Raw genomic sequence first — 19,453 nt, 5'->3', positions numbered from 1 at the left:
GAGGGTAGTTGGGTCTATTTAAGTGAACTTTTAGTTCTATTTTGTTGGTTTTTGTATTATTCCTCTCAAAGACGTTGATTCCAACTTGAAATGTAAATGTAAATGTAAACTAAAATATAAATTAGCATCTGTACATGATAAACATTTCAGACTCAACGTGATTCACAACTAACATTATTGATATCTTAATTTAATCACTCATTAATAGGTGTAGGATTTATCACAAAAGCTTTGGCAATATTAGAAGATAAATTGTATATTACTTTGTTATATATCATTCCCGATGTGAGACTCTATTCTCCAATACACCCCCTCACGAGTGATCCCACATATGATCACACGGGAAGCCAATTCCCACATCTGAAACTGGTTAATTTATTGGGCTAGAGTTACCACAAACTATCAAGGGCTCGGTGATAATTCATTAACCAGAGCCAACACTTATTTTTGAAGGTCCAAGTATTCATTCGATACCCTTAAGCTGGAGCTAGCACAACTTTTTGAAATCTCAACTTAAGGAAGTCAATTCAAGCTCAAGAAATTGAACTCAAGTCGTGTCGGAAGAATAACGTACTCTGATACCATAATAAACTTTTTAGGCCCAACATAACCATCAACCAACATCACCGATATTGTTCATAACTTAACCACTTATTACTAGGTGTTGAGCTTTATCACAAAATATATAGTTCAATAATATGAGAATCGAACCATATAAATTTTATATTATGTTGTTATCTCTTTGATGTGCAACTCTATTTTTGCACTACAATAACACTGCTGCACACCAAAACTTTAACAACAGCTTAGTAGACTAAAATAATGCTAATTCCTTCACATTAACAACAGCTTAGACTAGGTTTAAGCTAACATTACCCTATCCATTCAATTGTTTCCGATGAATGTTCAGATCTCTCCCTGCTCGATTTCATATTTGGTAGATGAGGTGTTCAGTGTTCTAAGATTTCATGTTCTAATTCCTTCACATTAAAGACAGAGATAAGGTGTTCAGATCTCTCCCTGCTCGATTTCATATTTGGTAGATGAGGAATTTATTTCTGTAGCTCTACCATTCATTCCTCCGACAATCTGAGCACCTTATCTCTGTTTTTCATTAGAACATGAAATCTTAGAACTCTGTTCTTTCTAGTGAATTTTTTTTAAATAGTTTTGTTATAGTATCTATAACAGCCTCCGGTTTAGGTGGACAACCCCGGCAAATAGACATTCATAGAATTAGCTTATCAACTACCCAAACAGTATTATAAGAATCGGTACTTAAACATCCCCTGTAATTGTGCATGCTCCCATACACAAGGATCTATCTCCAGTGACACAAGGATCGATCTTCGTATCTTTGAATTAAAATGGTTTTCGGTTAACTTAGTACTTTTATGAGTTCAAATAAAGTTACCCTAAATAACATCCATTGGCGTCTTTGAACGATAAAAATATTGTAAAATCATATAAAATCCGAAAATATTAAAATTTAAGAAACAACCTTTCATTGAAGAACACTATTATACACTATATTTCATATGTTGTCTCATCAATATATATTCATAAACTCATTATAGCAAAAAAAACGTTTATTTCATTTGTCATCATCTAAAGAAAATTCATTTGATTTGGAAATTGTTCAATTATCCATATGAAACAATAAATTTATAGCTTGTCACTTATTTCTATAACTGTTGATTTGTTCAATACACATGAATGACTAAACAATTTTCAAATCCAATAAAAAAATTTATAATAACAGATAATTATACAAGAATGAATGATTTTTTTTTTAATTCATAATATTTTTACGGTAAAATAATGTCATGAAAATGAAGAATTTTCTCCTTCTCAATAAATAGGAAAGTATTGTCCAAAGCTTACTATTGTCTTATTTTAGAAGACTTTAAAGAAAAACTAATGAAAAATGTTTGAAAACTTTGAGTTTTAACGATAAGGCCAAAATAAAGAGTAAAGTAAATAGTACCATGATTGACTTTTTAGTATAAAAATGTGATTTTTTTTGTTAATGTGAGAGAAAAGAAAAGTATTTGGTCAAATTTTCTGAAATTAAATTCCAAAAGCCAACTCAAGAAGGAGTCTTGCACTGTGCCAACTGGCAAGAGGAAAAGGGAGTTGTTCGTCTTGTAGTTCTCGGACCACAGATCCTCTCCTGAGCCGTTGCCAACGGGGCCTAGGGATCAATTGATCCCAGCTTTTCAAATTCATCATGCGGCCAAAATAGGAGACAGGGTTGGAGAGAGAGAGAGAGAGAGAGAGAGAGAGAGAGAGAGAGAGGGATAGAGAGTGAGAGGCAGTGAGAGGTGGAAGAAGATAAGCAAAAGCTGAGAATAGCCTTGTGAGAGAGATCGTCGTTGACGGGGTTGGGAGTCGAAGCATGCAAATCTGGCCCGGCGAGTTTGACTAAATTATCCGGCGAATTACGGTGGGTTTCCGGTGATGAGAGATGGGATTAGAGTCATGTGTGTAGCTGATTTGTTTGTAGTTAATATTAGTAGATATGGATTTGAGGAAGCTGGAGATTAGGGGTTAGGGGAGCGGGAATTGTAGGGAAGGCAAACAAAATTGCCTTGGGTTGCGTGAAAAAAATTTGAAAGCTGCTTGGCCGTTCTTGGCCGCAGGATGAATTTGAAGGGCTGGGATCAATTGATCCCTAGGCCCTGTTGGCAACGGCTCAGGAGAGGATCTGAGTCCGTAGTTCTCATTCACTCAAATCGTCAAATTGGTAGGTTTCTGTTGGGTCCTACGTTTCCACAGCCTTCTTGTCAATGTATGTGCCCCGACACCACTATAATCCAAAACACGACAAGGCTTTTGATTGGCGTCGGATCAGCCACGTGGCATGAATCAAAATCGTCATTTATGCTATGAGCCTATGTAGCCAGTCGTCAATTTTGTGCTAGTGCCAACTAGCTTTAGTAAGTTTGTCATAGGAGTATTACATAGCATTCTGGTAGAGAAATATTATAGAAATTAAATTTGCATAAAAAATTTGTAAAATAAATTATATAAAAGTTGATGATTGAATTATTACTTAAACATTAATATACGTACTCATTTTTTATTGGTGATATATCATTTACTTTGCAAATTTTATCAACAAATTTAGTCTGTTCAACATTACTTTTCTTCATATAAGTCTTAAAGAAAACTTAAACCAGTACGATACAGTCCAACTATAATGTTTCTTCCTAATCAATAGTATGAGTTTTATATAAAATACAACTGATGCAAATCTATTAATTTTTCGTTGCAAACTTTAAAAGTTAATTTTCTGAAGCTCAAAACAAATATGTCTAAGGCCTCGTTGTGTATGTAAAGGGTGCTGGATACCTTTCATTTTTCTCTATCAAATTAACCATGCCACCCAAGATGAATATGAAAAATCAGTTAACTGAAACTATTCGTGTTGAGTTGTGCAAAAAGAAAGCATCAAACCCCAACTATAAGAAAAAAATTATAAGACAGCATCAAATCCAATTTAAGAAAAAAATTATAACTATGTGGGGTGTGTTTCCTTAAGATGAGATCAAGAAAAATTATAACTTATTATAATGTGGAATTCCTATACATAACTGATCTCAAGTTGGGACCGAAATTTTTTATGACCTTAAGAAGGTTATTTCTTTATAAAGTATTATTTTAAAGAGTTCAATGTTATTCAAGGGAAAGGAAGGACCAGATTCGGATTCTTGCTGTGAATGTTTAAAAGTTATTTACCAGTTGAGCCAAAACTCATCACAATTATACGATGATAAACATTTGAGCTAGGTTTGTAATGTACATGACAAATAATTGCCTCTAATGATATAATTACAATCTATTGAGGATAGACACCATAAACAATAACCTTAAAATGTGTTTGAAGACAAAAATCCCAGCCTGTAAAGTGAGAGCCACATCATTGGGTCCATCGGTAGAACTCATCCCATATCAATCCATTTATATTGGCTGTAACGGAAAGAGACCATCTTCCAATCTCTCATTCCAAAGTACAGGGATCAAGTAATCCGGGCATTTAAAATTTAATTCAACAACAAAAAATTATTATAGTTTTTAAATTTTTTTATTAATTTCTCTATTTTTAGTCGTTGGATTAAATTTCAAAAACCGGAATCACTTAATTTTGAGTTTTGGAGAGAGATCCGGAGAGAGGATTCTTTCCCAACATTGATATCTTATAAGGCCGAATTTTCATTGGACGGCTTTCACTTTAGTGGCAGCACTTGACTCTGTGTGTGTGAGAGAGAGAGAGAGAGAGAGAGAGAGGGTGCCATGTGGTATTTTTAATTTTTTTTATACACAACACTGATATCTTAGGGCATGGAGTTAGGTGCAAGTAAAATCATATCAATATTCCACTCTTGTAAAATCACACTCACCAACCTTAGTACCTTACTATGCTTTTAGAATCTCATGGGATATATAGATACAACCGGGTGAGTTGGGCAGCATTTGCATTCACATAAAAGATATTACTTGTACGGGTAAATTACATAAAACTACTTCAATTATAAGTCAAAATATAATTTTATACCTCATATTTTAAAAATTATACTGTCATACATCATCTTACAAATTTATTGTAATGTCAACCTTCCATCATTTTTTCTGTTAATTTCTATGTTAAATGTTGACATGGCTTGAGGCGGAATCCACTTCCTAGCCTAATTAAAATAAAAAATAAAAAATAAAAAATAAAAAATAAAAAATAAAATCATTTTGATATTTTAATATTTTTATTAAAAAATGCGGAGCCCACCACTCCAAACTCACCCTTCTTCCTCAATCTATCCATCTTTGTTGAACCTTCCTTCCTTCACCACCAAAACCAGAATCCACTCCCTTGCCACCCTCACCCGCCAATCACCACCCTCTCTCCCTGCTCTTCAACCCAAATTTTTAACTACCTATTACTTTACCATTTTGGTCCCCAATATTGTTAATTTACTCAAACAAATCAAATCCCGAAATTTTGCAAACTAGGTGGGCTCTGTTGCTACGCCCCTTTGACACCTCTGCCACCGCCACAAGCAAATCCACGTGTATCCATCTTTTTCTTTCCCTTCTATTTCAAACACGTGGTGGCATGTTTGTCAGTCTTTGCACATACAATCATGCTAGCATCATCTTGGGCAATGGCACTGGGGATATCTTAGGCAACAACAACAATCTTCCTAATCTTCCTAAATTACCAACACCCACAACGATTAATTTAAATAAATTTATATAAATTGAACTGATTGAATGAAAATTTTCAGTAAAATCAACAAGAAACATACATGTTTGTCGGATTCGGGTTTAGATTCAAATTCAGAGCTAGCATCATCTTGGGCAATGACGCTGGGGGCTGATTGTTGCTGCAAGGCTTTGGAAATCTTGAAATTGATGGAGGTGGTGCTCCAGCGAGTAGTAGTGGTTCGGTATGCGATACCGAACCGAAATCCGTGTCCCGATTCCCAAACTAAAATTTTTGGAAAATCCAAATTCAATACCGATCCCAAACCAATTTTTTGGGAATCCCAATTTTCGGGAATCCCGAAATAATTTCGGGATTTCGTGACAAATCGTGAATCCTGAAATAATTTTGGGCCTTTGGACTAAAATTTGACATATTATGTTTTGGGCTAAAATTCAACCTTTTATATTGGGCTGCTAATCTGTTGCAGACTAAATTTTCTTAATAAATTTCATAGGCCATTGTAAGTTACAAGTATAAAACCAAACCAATCTGTTACAATAAATATAAATTTAATCTGTAACTTACAACTTAATCTGTGCACAGATTAAATTTCATGGAGGACCTGAGCATCAAAATTCCCATTAGTCATTAGCGTGCATTTCACTCCTCCTTCCCTCCTTATCTGTCCTAGTCATTTACAATGCCAAATGCCAAACTTTTTCGTGTTTCCCATGCACACACAGACACACATATATACATTCACACCAGGAAGGATAAATCATACACAATTTATATGCAACGGTTGAGATTAAATCTCAACAGAATCCAACGGCTATTAAAATTCTAAATATATATTTAAAAATTAAATAATATATATATTTTTCGGTTCGGTTTGGGATTACCGAAATCCCAAAAACTTGAGACCGATTCCCGTACCGAAATTTCGGGATCGTTTCGGTATTGGGTACCGAAATTTTCTAGAATTTTGGTTTGAGATTTTTTTGGTTTGGTTTCAGGAATTTTTCGGTTCAGTTTGGGATTTTTGAGATTTTTTTTCCAGCCTTACCAGCGAGCATGTTCTTGGGCTACTGTTTCAGAGTAGGAAACGAACTCCCACAGGGACTTAGGCCTGGTTTGGTACTGAGGTGATTCTGAAAAAAGTGGGTATCAAAAAAAGCTGGCAGCTTTTTTGTGTTTGGTAAACAATCAGCTTCAGCTTTTTTTCACAGTTTTGGGTGAAAAAAAGCCAAAAACACAAAGCTGCAAAACCCAACTTTGAAAAATCAGCTTTTTCACATCTGTTTTACATAAAAATTTACCAAACACTATAATACTGCTTTTTTTTTTTTTTCAAAAGCACTTTTACGAAAAAGTTTACCAAACACTTTGCTGCTTTATTTCACAGCTACTTATTCTCACAACACAGCAGAAGCAATTTTTTTTCAAAGCACAGCAATACCAAACCAGCCCTTAGAGTGGCGATAAGCTTGGAAGGGCTTTAAGGCTTCTTCGTCTTCTTCGTGTTCATCTTCCTCAAGGGACAGGAGGCGGATGCGCTGGTGTTCTGGGGTCAAAGGGAGAATGGGTTTGATCGGGTTTGTGGGGTTGAGTTTGGGGTCCGGGAGCGGCGGAGGGGACAATTTAGGATTAGAGGTAAGAGAGGAGGTCGAGCTGGGTGGTGCACTGAGACTCCATTCGAGCTGGGTGGTCCAGGGAGAGAAGGTGGTGATTGGCGGGTAAGGGCGGAGGTTTGGGAGGGGCTCTGGTTTTGGTGGTGAAGGAATAAAGGTTGGGGAGACAGGTGGACTAGGGGAGATAGATGGACTGGGGAAGAAGGGTGAGGGTTGTAGGTTTGTAGGGGTGGGTCCCATATTTATTGGGAAAAATGTTTAAATAATATAATATTTATTTTTTAATATTTAATTAATTTTTTAATGGAGTTGGGCTATGAAGCATTTAACAGAGAAATTAACAAAAAAACTGACGGATGTTTGACATTGTAACAAATTCGTAAGATGAGATATGAGATTGTGGTTAGACCCATAGTTGAGGTCGTTTTGTGTAATTTACCATACTTGTAACTTATAAGCTTTACTTGTTACTATTATGTGGGAAATACACATAAATAACACGTTTTGCATAATCAAAATGCTGCTTCATTTGTGGATCTCCATATCGACCCCTAGTGATTTTTTTTTGACAAATGATACCGCTAGTGAGTTAAATTGTTAATCTTTAATGGAGAAGAAGATGGGGTGGGATCGAACCAGTACCAAGCAATCACCCAGGCTTTGTGTTCCCCCACAAGGAGTGGAAGAGTGAGGCCAGAGTTGGGACCTCCCCGTTAGTTCCATTCTTTGGTCCAAATTCAGGCACGTAGGGAGTGTCGTTCGTCGTGGTTTCAGAATTTCCAACCATGTTTTCTTTTATCTAGGGCATGTGAATCAAAGAATTAAAAAATTCTAAGACTGGGTGTGTTAGAAAAATTCAAAGAGGTATAAATTCGAAAAGAATTGCAAGAGCTTCTTTGAGATTTGAATCAAGCTCTCAATGAAAGCACTAATTTATGGTAGCAAAATTATGCCACTACAAATTTGACGAAATTGTACTTACAAAACAAATTAAACATCTTTAGTTACTATTGAAGACACTTGCCTAGTAAGAGGGGTGGGGTTTGAACAATGAACCTCTGATGTCTAAATCAGTTTCTTTGAGAAGAGAGGGAGATTTTGAATTGAATTGTATAGAAACAACTTACCAAAGAATGAATATATGATTGGGTATTTGTAGGAGCTAGTACCCGACCATGGGGTGTAGGGAAGCTCACGCTACATGTTGGGGTCCGATTGGCCAGAATGTGTCATTTGTTGGATGCATTAGAAAAATATCTTTAAGATGTTGAAATATCGTAATGATGCTTGAGGATAATCCATGTGTCAGCTCCAAAAAATTTTGAAATATTTTTAGCTCCATAGAAAAAAAAATAAAAATAAAAAAATAATTTCACCCCACTCAAAAGGGAGGCCAAGGGTGACTAGCATAGTAGAAAATTAAGATGAAGAAAAGGAAAGATGTTTGAAATGTCATATGAACCTATACATAATTTTCAATTTGCCATATATGAACTAAAATTTTAAGCCAATTATCATGTCAACTTTCAAAATCATTAACCTGTCATCTTATCCTAACTTTGTAAAGTTTTCAATTCAAAATAAGGCATGTGTCTTGCACATAACTTAAGTTCATGTTTGTTTTCGGCATGTCAACACCTCACTCCCTTTCTAAAGTTGCCTTCCACCAACAAAACAAAAAAAGAAAAAGAAAGAAAAACCTAGAATTCCTTAAAGATAGTCATTGAGGTCCTCCAATAAATTGTTTTTGGGATCAAGAAAATGTTGTGGACTTAAAAGCTTGCAATTAGCCACAACTCTATATTAGTGAGCTTAACGTATTTTTTCAGTAGTTCACAATAACTAAACTTTTTAAACGAACACAACACGCTTTTAACTAGCCAAAATTAAAGAGTTTGTACTAAAGAGAAGTAAATAATTTGTGGAAAGGAGTTCAAAAGTCTACAATAACCCTTAATACAAGTCATGTGCACTTAATTTTTTTTTTATGGAAAACTTAACGTAGTTGATATGACAAATTGTTTAAAATTTTAATTAATATGAAAAATTAAAAAAGAAAAACTAATTAAAAGGGCTTGAAAACTTTGAGTTTTAATGATAAGGACAAAATAAAGGGTAAAGTGAATAATATCAGGATTGACTTTTTAGTGTAAAAATGTGGTTTTCATTAAAGTGAACAGTACCGGATGCTTTTCGTTAAAGTTCTCAATTAAAAATTGTGTATAAGTTCATATGACATTTTAAAAAATTTCTCATTAAGAGAGTGATGGTATTTAATTACGTCGCGGGGATTAACTAAGAAAGAAGAAGCGCGAAAGATGAATACAAACTGTTGGGTAGGACCTAACTGAAAGCTTGCCATTAGCTGGATGGAAAGCAAAGTTGTGATGGAATTTCCATTGGGAAGCCAGTCTTCTTTCCCTTCCCTAACTAAATATGTATAAATAGCCCACATCTTCTCATCATCCAAATCACATTCAAATTATTAATTCCATAGACAAAGTCATGGCCCTTTACCTTAGTTGGAGTTGGAGGGCTGTCGTTGCTTCTTTCTGCTTTTGTTTTCTTTCTTTGTTTTCTCTCTCAGCTTTTGGACGACCAGCCACTTTTCTTCAGGACTTCCAAGTCACATGGTCCGATTCTCATATCAGGCAAATCGATGGAGGGAGGGCCATCCAACTCGTTCTTGACCAAAATTCTGGTAAACATAGTTATTCGATCGTGGGGTCAACTTTAGTATTTTTAGTACTAATAATATAGTTATTTTTATATAAAAAGAATATAAAAAAAAAGGTTCGATTCGATCCGAGTATTGTTTGTCTTCACAAAATATGACAAAGTAATGAGTGCTTGCTAAATTTGATACATTATTTTTTCAGGATGTGGGTTTGCCTCCAAGCACAAGTACTTGTTTGGGCGTGTGAGCATGAAGATCAAGCTCATCCCTGGAGACTCTGCTGGAACCGTCACCGCTTTTTATGTAACTTTACGGCTTCAAAACCCTGAATAGATTTCTGGGTTTCTTGATTTCTATGAAATGCTAATCTGATTTGCATTGAAATTCTTTGGCAGATGAACTCCGACACCAATACAGTTCGTGACGAGTTAGATTTTGAATTCTTGGGGAACCGGACCGGACAGCCTTATACAGTCCAAACCAATATCTATGCTCATGGGAAGGGCGATAGGGAGCAAAGGGTTAATCTCTGGTTTGACCCTGCTGCAGACTTCCACACTTACACTATCCTCTGGAACCATCACCATATTGTGTAAGCTGACAAGTTTATAGTCTGTCTCACCAGATATCTAACATGTTGTGATGTCAGATAGTTTTACTTGTGTTAAACAAGAATAAGTCACATATATATTTGACCAGTTTTGATTCACAGTTAGGGATAGGCAATGGTTATGCGGGCAGGTAACCGCGGTTAATTTATTCATAACCGTTTATGCTCATACCTGCATAACCGTTTATCTGTTGGGTAATTGCCTAAACGGTTATACCCATACCCATAACTGTTTATAAACGATTAACCATATCCATAACCGCATACCCATTTAACCGTAACCGTTTAATACCCATTTACCCATCATTTTTAACCCGTTTATCTTTGTTTTTACCATTACCCTTTTTTCACCCGTCTACATGTTTTTTAACAACTTGAAAAAATTGTCATAAATTTTTTTTTTGACAATTAAACACCATTATAGGTACATTCATCATACATTTCCATATTTTAATTTTTTAAATTCTTATACCATTTCAATAACTGAAATAATAGTTTACGGACGATATTTTTAACTTTTACCAATGAAGGTAAATATGATATTTGCTAAGTATTATTGGGTTACAAAAATTGTTTAGAAGACATTTCTGTCAATTTCACGGTTACCTGCAAGGAATTTAAATTAATTTGGCCAATTCCTTAATGATGAGAATCATCATTCCTGTAGTAGTGTTATTGAGAGAATGACCGATGAATTCCTTGCTAATTTATTGGGTACTAAGTATTATTGGATCGAGAACATGATTTGTGTTAGTTTTACATATATAAAATAAATGGGTAAACGGTTACCCGTTTATAACCTTGGTTAATACCCATAACCGCCCATTTAAATTTCGCGGGTAAGCGGTTATACCCATAACCGTTTATTTATCTAAACGGTTACCCATAACCGTAATCGTTTAATTTAAATAGGCGAGTAACCGCGGTTACCCATAACCAATGAGTATTTGCCCATCTCTATTCACAGTCATCTGACAACATAATATTATTCGAGGAGGGAAGATGATTTTTCACACATCCGTTTCAGCCTCTCAAACATCTTTTTATTTTATTTTATTGTCATATTGAATAAATCAAATTGAAACAATGACCAAGATTAAATATGAGTGTGTAAAAAGCTAAAATGGGTGTACGTTCATCATTTTCCTTCGAAGATATTTCACTACATTAAACATTATTTTTACTTTATTTAAACGTGTGGTCAGAATTTGGTGTGAATGTCTATATTGTTGGTGGTGCAGCTTCTATGTGGATGATGTGCCTATAAGGGTGTACAAGAACAATGAAGCCAGAGGAATCCCATACCCAAAGCTCCAACCAATGGGGGTGTTTTCGACATTGTGGGAGGCCGACGATTGGGCTACCAGAGGAGGACTTGAGAAGATCGACTGGAGCAAAGCCCCTTTCTATTCATATTACAAAGATTTTGACATTGAGGGATGCCCTGTGCCAGGACCAGCCTCATGTGCCTCAAGCACCAACAACTGGTGGGAAGGCGCTTCATACCAAGCCCTCAACGCCCTTGAGTATCGAAGATACAGGTGGGTTCGTATCAACCACATGATCTACGATTACTGCACCGACAGATCCCGGTACCCAGTAGCCCCACCAGAGTGTACCGCCGGCTTCTAAGTGGCCTCCAATTGCCAAAAACAATGATTGTTTGTACGTACATCCATATATCATACTTGTTATCACCAACATGCCCTTGTACATTAACTGTAATAAGAGCCATGCACAGTAAAGGGTATATTGGGAAATATGGGAAATTCTTGTGCAAATGTAAGTGTGTATATGTGGATGGAAGACCGAGTCTGTTTTAGAAGTGAGCGAATGTCGATATCTATTAGTGGCTGTATGTGTGTGTATCCAGCTCGCATTATTGTACCAATAAAGCTCCTGCGTTATTGTGAAAGGGATATGTGTTTAATTTAAACCCTATCAGTTTTCGAAATATTGAAGAAAAAATCTTCGCTTGTTTTGTGCTGTTGAAAGAAGCAATTGGTCCATACTGACACGATATGACAAAGAAAAAAATGGAAGGAAACAAAATGATCGGTCGATTTCGTTGAGTACTACTGTTTTCAACTCTTCCGACTGAATCGAATATATGTAACACGAGAACTTGTGCAACGGGTGTTCATCCATCCTTATACTTCTCTCGTCCAGTTTCATTTAAACTTCTGAGTGCATGTATCTTACTGCCCAAGAACGTGTTTAACGGTTTAACGTTTAAGGACAGTAAGTGTATGATCTGACTTCGACTGAAATGTCTCAGGTGGGGTAATGCACCTTGGTCTTAGCTAGCATAAGCCATAATTACCTACCACAGAGATGGTCCCAGGTTAATCAGCAGAGTCACAATCAGTGGTTGCACGCATGGCCCTGAAACATGTCACGATTACGAGCATTGTAACCATTGGGACGTCAGATTTATGATCCATGTAGATGTAGGGTTGTAGACTGTGAGAAATATTGTCTACTTTCTGAATATACAAGCAGCTCAATCACTTTACACTCGCAAATGATAATCCCAACTAGCCATTTGGATGGTCTCTCTTTGGTCAATAAACTAAAACAAATTTTAAAGTCCATTATTAAGACAGAAAATTGACAAATTAAAGTGATAAGGCGAAACTTGAATTTTTATGTTAGAATGCTCAAAGAATAAACCCTTCAGCAAAATCAACGAAGTAGAACGAACTAGCCATTTCGATGGTCACTCTTTGGTAAACTAAAACAAATTTTAAAGTCCAATATGAACATAGAAATTTGACAAATTAAGTGATTATGGCAAAACTTCAAATTGCGTCGAATTTTTAGGTTGGAACAAGAAAGTAAAACTGAATGTTATTAGACTAAATGGTTAGTCGGATGTGTTATCCTAGTCACACGGACATGTCTGATCTCGATTGTATCGATAAGAGGGCATTAAAAAGGGACTCGTTGAACTTAAGCTATTAAAAAGAGGGACCATTGCTATGATGAACCAAGCAAGAGAGTCCAGAATTCATGGTGTAAAATGATGTTTTGGCTTCGGGCATGGCTCATCTCCTTTGATTTAGTTACCATGCATTTTAGGTCCACAAGTATTGTGCCAAACAAAGTACCTAAAAGCAGGACGTGGTTGCCTTGCATTCCACGATGGTTCAATTCAACCCAATGGCCCGACTGTCGGTATAAAAAGGTGAATTAATTAGCAACAAGAAAGTCCATTTGATAAGGCAATATGTACCGGAAGGGTAACAAAAGTTCGTACTCCTTTTTGTTTTTCGTTTTCAGTTTTTATATTTTGGTTTCAATAAAATCTTCCGCTTAATTAGTTTTTAAACTTTTTATAGACGTTGAGTTTGCACAGTAACTCAACTTCGTTGGGTGAAGGAAGAAAATTAAAAACTAGACAATATATGGGGAAAAGTGAGGGATGAAGGGTGGAGGAAGATGAAAATTTTTTAATTGTGACGGGAACACGGTGGTACACCACGTGTTTTTATGTAAGTAGTAAAAAAATTTATTTTTTAAGTTATTAACTTTTTGACACACATATCTCACTATTTATGTAATGACACGTGATGTACCATTTCGTGTGACAGTCATACTGAAAAGTCTCTCAAACGAGAGAGGCGGAAGAAATTAAAACCTATAAATTGAAAATAATTTGAAGTTTTTTAATTTAAGGTTTTGTTTTATTCATTATCTTTCACTCTCCTTCAGTCGTGCATTCATTTCTATTTGACTTCACGTATTTCTTCTTTTATCTCTAAGAAAAATAAAATATTAAAAAACTAAAACCGAAAAAGTTACCAAGCAGGCGCGTAGTTATCATGTGAACATACCAATGGATAAGGGTTAGACAGAGCACAATGGATAAGAAGCTACTTTCCAACAATTGATGGGTAGTACAAATGATTGAGTGTTGAGCTCTGATGGGATAAGGATGGTACTAGAAGTGATATGACTCAAACGTATTCGGATGTTGCTTACAGTAGAGCTTTCTGTGTGTTAGTACTCACATTTCCACACTGCTACAAAATTTACTATGAACATTAATCCAAAATTTGTGCTCTTCCGGTGAGAACTTCATCGCATTTGAAGAACACTCCGGGAAACTGAGAGCATCAACAGATCTTTGATTAGGAGGACTAGAAGACGAAGATTACTTCTTAACGCTGTTGATTTTCACCGCAACTGGTTCTGAACAGTATGGACAGCTTCCAAATAAGACATCAAATGACCTGTTATGCAAGTATACACAGACATCACAAATCATGTAACCATAAAAGGAAGCCGCGTTTGCCACTAAAGAGTTCACGACTGACAGATACAACCCAAACAATTCTGAATTCCAAAACGTTGCGATGATTAAAACAATTGCTATTGTCCTCGTAACAGAACGTTTTAATGGGATGGTTTCAATCTGGAAGTGCATGTATTTTCTTTGATCATCTGACAGTGAAAATGTTTGCACATGCCATGTAGAATGTCAACCGAAAATTTATATTATCAAATATTGCAAATGGCAAGTAAAGCAACACTCATGCATACAGAAAAGATTAACCATGATGCAAGAAACTTAAACATACTGCCTTCGTGTGGTGATAGAGCGCAACCAGTCCACAAGACATATGCTGTGGAAAGCCTTGTTGCAGCGGGTATTATCGAATGCATAGTCAGTTCCAGTTCCACTCTTATCTCTAAGCTCATCATCAACATTAGAACTGCCAAGTCAATGACTGAAAAAACTCGGTAAATACCTAAGAATGTATACAAAGACTTACCGATGGGAAGACTCTGAGCATAACAAATTCCACATTCAACCATCTGGTCATTCTTCTCGACATCAGGGGGCGTTGGCAGTTGAGTCTCCAGAAGACATTCAAGTAGATAATTCATAATTGATAGATAAATACATTATCAGTTCGTCTTTTATTTTCTTCAGTGTTCTCCTCGTAAATTCGAAAGACAGCAGTGTTATAACAATATTCCCATTATAGCAAAGTTATTTTTGATTCCCAACCTTTAGTCTAAGGCTAATGCAGAGTTCACTGGTGAAGAAAAGCAGAGGGGATGTTATACAAATTTAAGTGTACAAACTGATACGTAGATTCGTCAAAAAGGATGACTCAAAAGTAACACCACCACAAAATTCATATTTGGGCTACCTTCAAAACAAGTATCAAAGCCAGAATACAGATTCAAGGACAAGGAAGGGATACAATGATTTACCATCTTTTGCTATTTCTTCGCCATCTGTTTCTCAACAAGTTCACAAATGCCTGAACCAATAAAATGACATCTAACACAACTTGATACTCACAATCGAATGAAAAGAAAATGATAGAAAGTAGGAGTTCTAGTAACTGATTGAGGTGCAATCTCACTCTGGTAAAGTTCTAGGATCAACGGAATTAATGGACAACACAATGCAGCAATCATTTCCTGAGAAACAAAAACCTCAACAGATTTAACACAAGAAACAAAGGGGAGAAGAATTATCAGTACGTATGAACTCACCTATAATGATTTGGCAATAGGATACATCAGGGGATGCTTGTTTAGGATCAACAACCCAAAGGGACCTGTCGATATCATCCAAAGTAGACCAAAATGCCTGAAGCGTCTCCAGATGCTGAGTTCAAGGATCAATTGTTGATAGCTTTTAGAAAGCGTCCGAACCCAATAAAATAACTCGACTACTGAGATAGACAATATCTGATGCAACATTTAGTATGCAATATTCCTTTTATAATTTCCTTGATATCACGAAAGGAAAAAGGTTGAGGCAAAATCAAGAAGAAAAAGCTTGTGGATGAAGATTAACACAGTTCTGAACTCGGTAGCCTGGAAATAGTATCCAACACTTCTCTTTAGATAAAGCACGTTTACTATTCTTTACAGCTTTCTAGTCCATGGATACATATAATCTTCAAACTTTTGATAAATATAGGATTCTGTAATGTGTTTATAGCATAAACAATTTATTGAGACATAACACAAACATGTTTGCTAGCACTAATTCGTTCTGACAACTACGCATCTCCACTTCCTTCTTATATTCAAATCACTATAATTTATCTGGAATACTAGAAACCAAATAGCCCTGACCTTTGTATATAAGTTCTCAACATATCCAAAGTAGAAATTTTTAAGTGCTGCTGACACATTCTTTTTCCACTTTGGCATAAGCAAAATGAATCAAGTAAACAATTTTGTGGATGATGAATGTGAATAAGAATATCTTACAATATCCAAAAGCTGGGAGATGTTAGATCTCCACTGAACCTCGCCAGGTTCTCCCATCCAACCTCCTCTATCTGCATTTATAGGATCACCATCAAGTCAAGGATCGTAACCAAACAACATTATAGTGACAAACCCATTCTGCCACTGAATATCAATGAAGAAGCGAAAGTTCATACGTAACCAAATTTAAAAATGAATGTAAACCCAGTCGTTGCTAATAAATTCCACAACGGCTTTCACATAGCTGCTAGTGTTAGAACATCAAGATACAGGTTCATGTGAAGAAATAATAATTATTAACTGCTGCAAGCAAAACTTCAAGCAGATTCTTATGCGTAGTGCTGGTGTTTTCCTAGTTTCAATGGGAAATTAAATTAAACTTTTATAAAAGGAAATAAAAGTTGAAGCAATGAAAAAAAAAATAACTGAAATGTGTGTGCCTGGCCTCTCTGAAACCAGCCTTTACTCCAAAAGGAGAGGTTTGTCCTTTAAATTGGGGTTAAAAAAGTGATTTCCGCACACCCTAACCTTTCCTCGTTGTTTATTGCTTTCAAATTGAATAAATCAATGGATAGTAATTAACAAGGTGAGTGCATCTATAATAATGAGGTGCGAAAATCATTTTCCAAGTCACAAACACCAATAGCATTTTAAATTTACTTTTGGTCCTTAGAAAGTACATATTTTAGAAATTTCAAACATTTAAAACATAATTACTTCAAAAAAAAGTCTAGCAAAAGATGTGATAATCCTGCAAATAAAATATTCTTCGTTCAAGGAATTTCTAAATGACCGGCAAGAGATAAAGGGAGCATACTCACCACTGAGTACACTGCACGGTAAAAGGTTGATGCTTGGGCCAGCTCTCTGCATCTCCTTTGCTCAGCACATTCCTGCGCTCAATAACATTTGGGATACATCCATTTATATATAGACAGATAAACCCATATACAAATACAGTACAGCATCCATGTTATACTGGACATTGGCTTCAACGGATGAATAATTTATCCTAAATTCGGATTTCTTAACATTATCATTGGGGAATTTTAGCAAGCACTTGGTGAGCATATTCTTTCTTCTTTTTTTTTAAAATACATTTTTGTAAGCTAAATGGAGAAGAAGTACCATTTGGTTCGGAGAGAGATATAGCCCAAGCGTTCCCATCAACCAAATTGATGTATTGTTGAAATTTTTAGGCTAACCAAAGAACTAAATGTAGATTAAGAAATTTATATGGAAAAGTGGGTCCATGCATAACCCCAAACATAGATAGAGATAGCCCAAATTAGTTAGGAGGAGAAGCCTTAGAAATCCAGGTGATAGAGCCTTTATTGCTATGTTTTATCCTAAACAATTCCGGATAATATGATTATATGAATGGATATCTATAATCTGGACGGATCGATATATACTAATATTGTTTTAGACAGTGAATGGTGTGTCTCTTGCCATAAGTGTTATGACATTAAGATAAATATATAGGTGGTCATGAGATTAATAACAATGAACACAGTCAATGAGTCTTTGCATGAAGTTCTATCGACATGTCAATCGAGTGACTCATTAGTTGCAATAATATAAATTAATACTTAGACTTGAGAACAGTCATTGTTGTCAGTGGATTGGCTTTTGACTTCTGTAATTCTACACTACATCACAAAGGCAAGGTTATTGAGTGTATCGCTTAGGTTTATGTAGTGACATGTGAATGTTCAACAATGAGTCAATCTCTAAACATCCGATATGAAACATGTAAATGCTTTGTTTATGATCTTGAAATTCTTCAATTAGATGTTAAGTGTTTCTGTTACTAAAAGTATTGTCATTGTTAATGCACAAAATCAGCGAGGACTTTGGTACAACAGAAAGTGTCAGGTTTGTAACCTTCGCTAAATTGTTCCGGTCACTAGTGTGGATAGGTATGTAAATGGATAGAGACATGGAAGCAAGCACAAGATGTACGTGGTTCACCCAGATTGGCTACGTCCACGGAGTAAAGGAGTTCTCATTAATTGTGAAGGGTTTACACAAGTACATAGGTTCAAGCTCTCCTTTAGTGAGTACAAGTGAATGATTTAGTACAAATGACATTCGGAAATATTGTGAGAGAATGATCTCTATTTATAGAAGAGAGTTTCTAGTTTCATTCTGACATTGACACGTGTCGTGTTGTGACTGGTTTCTAATGTTGACACGTGTCGCGCTATGATTGGCTTCTGATGTTGACACGTGTCGCACTGTGATTGACGGTATAACGTTGACCAGTGCTCAGTAGTTTCAGGATTGGTCAAGTATGGTACAAACAGTGCTCCCCTAAGTTCCCGAGTGAGGGAAGCTCCTCGGTTGGGGACTTGCAAGATCCAAGCTATTGAGTAATCATGAAACTTCTAAGTACCAAAGTGTGGTATCATTTTCACTTGCCTTATCTGTCTCATATGTAGATGTGGCATCTTCTCTGGAAGTACTTTTCTTCCATCCAAGGGTGGTATCTTTAACTGATGAAGATGCACAAGGTAATGTATCAATTTCACTTGAAGCTTACTTGTAGTTTCGGGCTTGGTCAAGTACGATACAAACCCTATAGTAGGAGTCTCCTAAGTCACCAAGCTAGGAGATTTGCCGAAAGAGGTAACAAACAAGGTGAGCAATCAGACTTCCAAGCAAGCAACCTAGATCGGAGGTTCGACTTCGGCTTCCGGTTGATTGTTCTCATTCTCCTTGTGTCGTAAACAGCACCAAGGATAAGGAGAAGCAAATGGAGAAGAGATGATATGAGATACTTTTTCTTTTGAAGAAGTAACTTTCCACAGGCTTATTCTTGAACTGGGCTGGAGGGTTTTCTGGTTTCCTCCAGAGTATAAAGCCGACTCAAGAATTTGAGGGTCAAAACAAGTCCATCAAATCTAGAGTACATTCGACCATGATGATATGGGATACTTTTGCTGTTGACAAAGTAGTGGATGTATCGGCACGTGTTCTGTTACGCTTGTCTCCACATGCTTCCTTGTATCCTTCTCACTTGCCCTATCTGTTCCTCAGGCAGATGTGGTATCTTCTCTAGAAGCATAAGATGTTGAAGATGAGTA

The 19,453-nt window shown here is 36.1% G+C and overlaps 2 protein-coding genes across 2 annotated transcripts; one reads left to right on the top strand and one right to left on the bottom strand.

Annotated features, from left to right (window-relative positions):
• The first annotated feature begins 9,127 nt into the window (after nt 1-9,127).
• On the top strand, nt 9,128-12,036 carry LOC103407202 (probable xyloglucan endotransglucosylase/hydrolase protein 6). The gene is made up of 4 exons (XM_029093885.2): nt 9,128-9,535; nt 9,714-9,814; nt 9,907-10,103; nt 11,363-12,036. Exons 1-4 carry the CDS (start codon nt 9,340-9,342, stop codon nt 11,751-11,753), a joined length of 885 nt encoding a protein of 294 aa, XP_028949718.1. The 5' UTR covers nt 9,128-9,339; the 3' UTR covers nt 11,754-12,036.
• Nucleotides 12,037-13,985: 1,949 nt separating this feature from the next.
• LOC114821366 (uncharacterized) lies at nt 13,986-17,786 on the bottom strand. The gene is made up of 8 exons (XM_070812858.1): nt 17,493-17,786; nt 17,186-17,257; nt 16,365-16,435; nt 15,636-15,750; nt 15,503-15,560; nt 14,896-15,033; nt 14,705-14,839; nt 13,986-14,356 (listed from the first exon to the last, which is right to left on the bottom strand). The coding sequence occupies exons 2-8, from the start codon at nt 17,235-17,237 to the stop codon at nt 14,278-14,280; spliced, it is 648 nt and encodes a 215-aa protein (XP_070668959.1). The 5' UTR covers nt 17,238-17,257; nt 17,493-17,786; the 3' UTR covers nt 13,986-14,277.
• Between the last annotated feature and the right edge of the window lie 1,667 nt (nt 17,787-19,453).

The sequence above is a fragment of the Malus domestica genome, chromosome 15, assembly GCF_042453785.1.
Source record: "Malus domestica chromosome 15, GDT2T_hap1".
NCBI classification, from domain to species: domain Eukaryota; kingdom Viridiplantae; phylum Streptophyta; class Magnoliopsida; order Rosales; family Rosaceae; genus Malus; species Malus domestica.
The sequence above is the reverse complement of the archived record's forward strand: the minus strand, read 5'-3'. Positions and strand labels throughout refer to the sequence as shown.

Coding starts and splice junctions, on each gene's coding strand:
- LOC103407202 (XM_029093885.2), top strand. CDS start 9,340: ATGGCCCTTTACCTTAGTTGGAGTTGGAGGGCTGTCGTTGCTTCTTTC. Junction 9,536..9,713: donor CGTTCTTGACCAAAATTCTG/GTAAACATAGTT, acceptor TTATTTTTTCAG/GATGTGGGTTTGCCTCCAAG. Junction 10,104..11,362: donor TGGAACCATCACCATATTGT/GTAAGCTGACAA, acceptor TTGGTGGTGCAG/CTTCTATGTGGATGATGTGC.
- LOC114821366 (XM_070812858.1), bottom strand. CDS start 17,237: ATGCAGAGAGCTGGCCCAAGCATCAACCTTTTACCGTGCAGTGTACTC. Junction 15,561..15,635: donor CTATTGCCAAATCATTATAG/GTGAGTTCATAC, acceptor TTTGTTTCTCAG/GAAATGATTGCTGCATTGTG. Junction 14,357..14,704: donor TCTATCACCACACGAAGGCA/GTATGTTTAAGT, acceptor CTTGCATAACAG/GTCATTTGATGTCTTATTTG.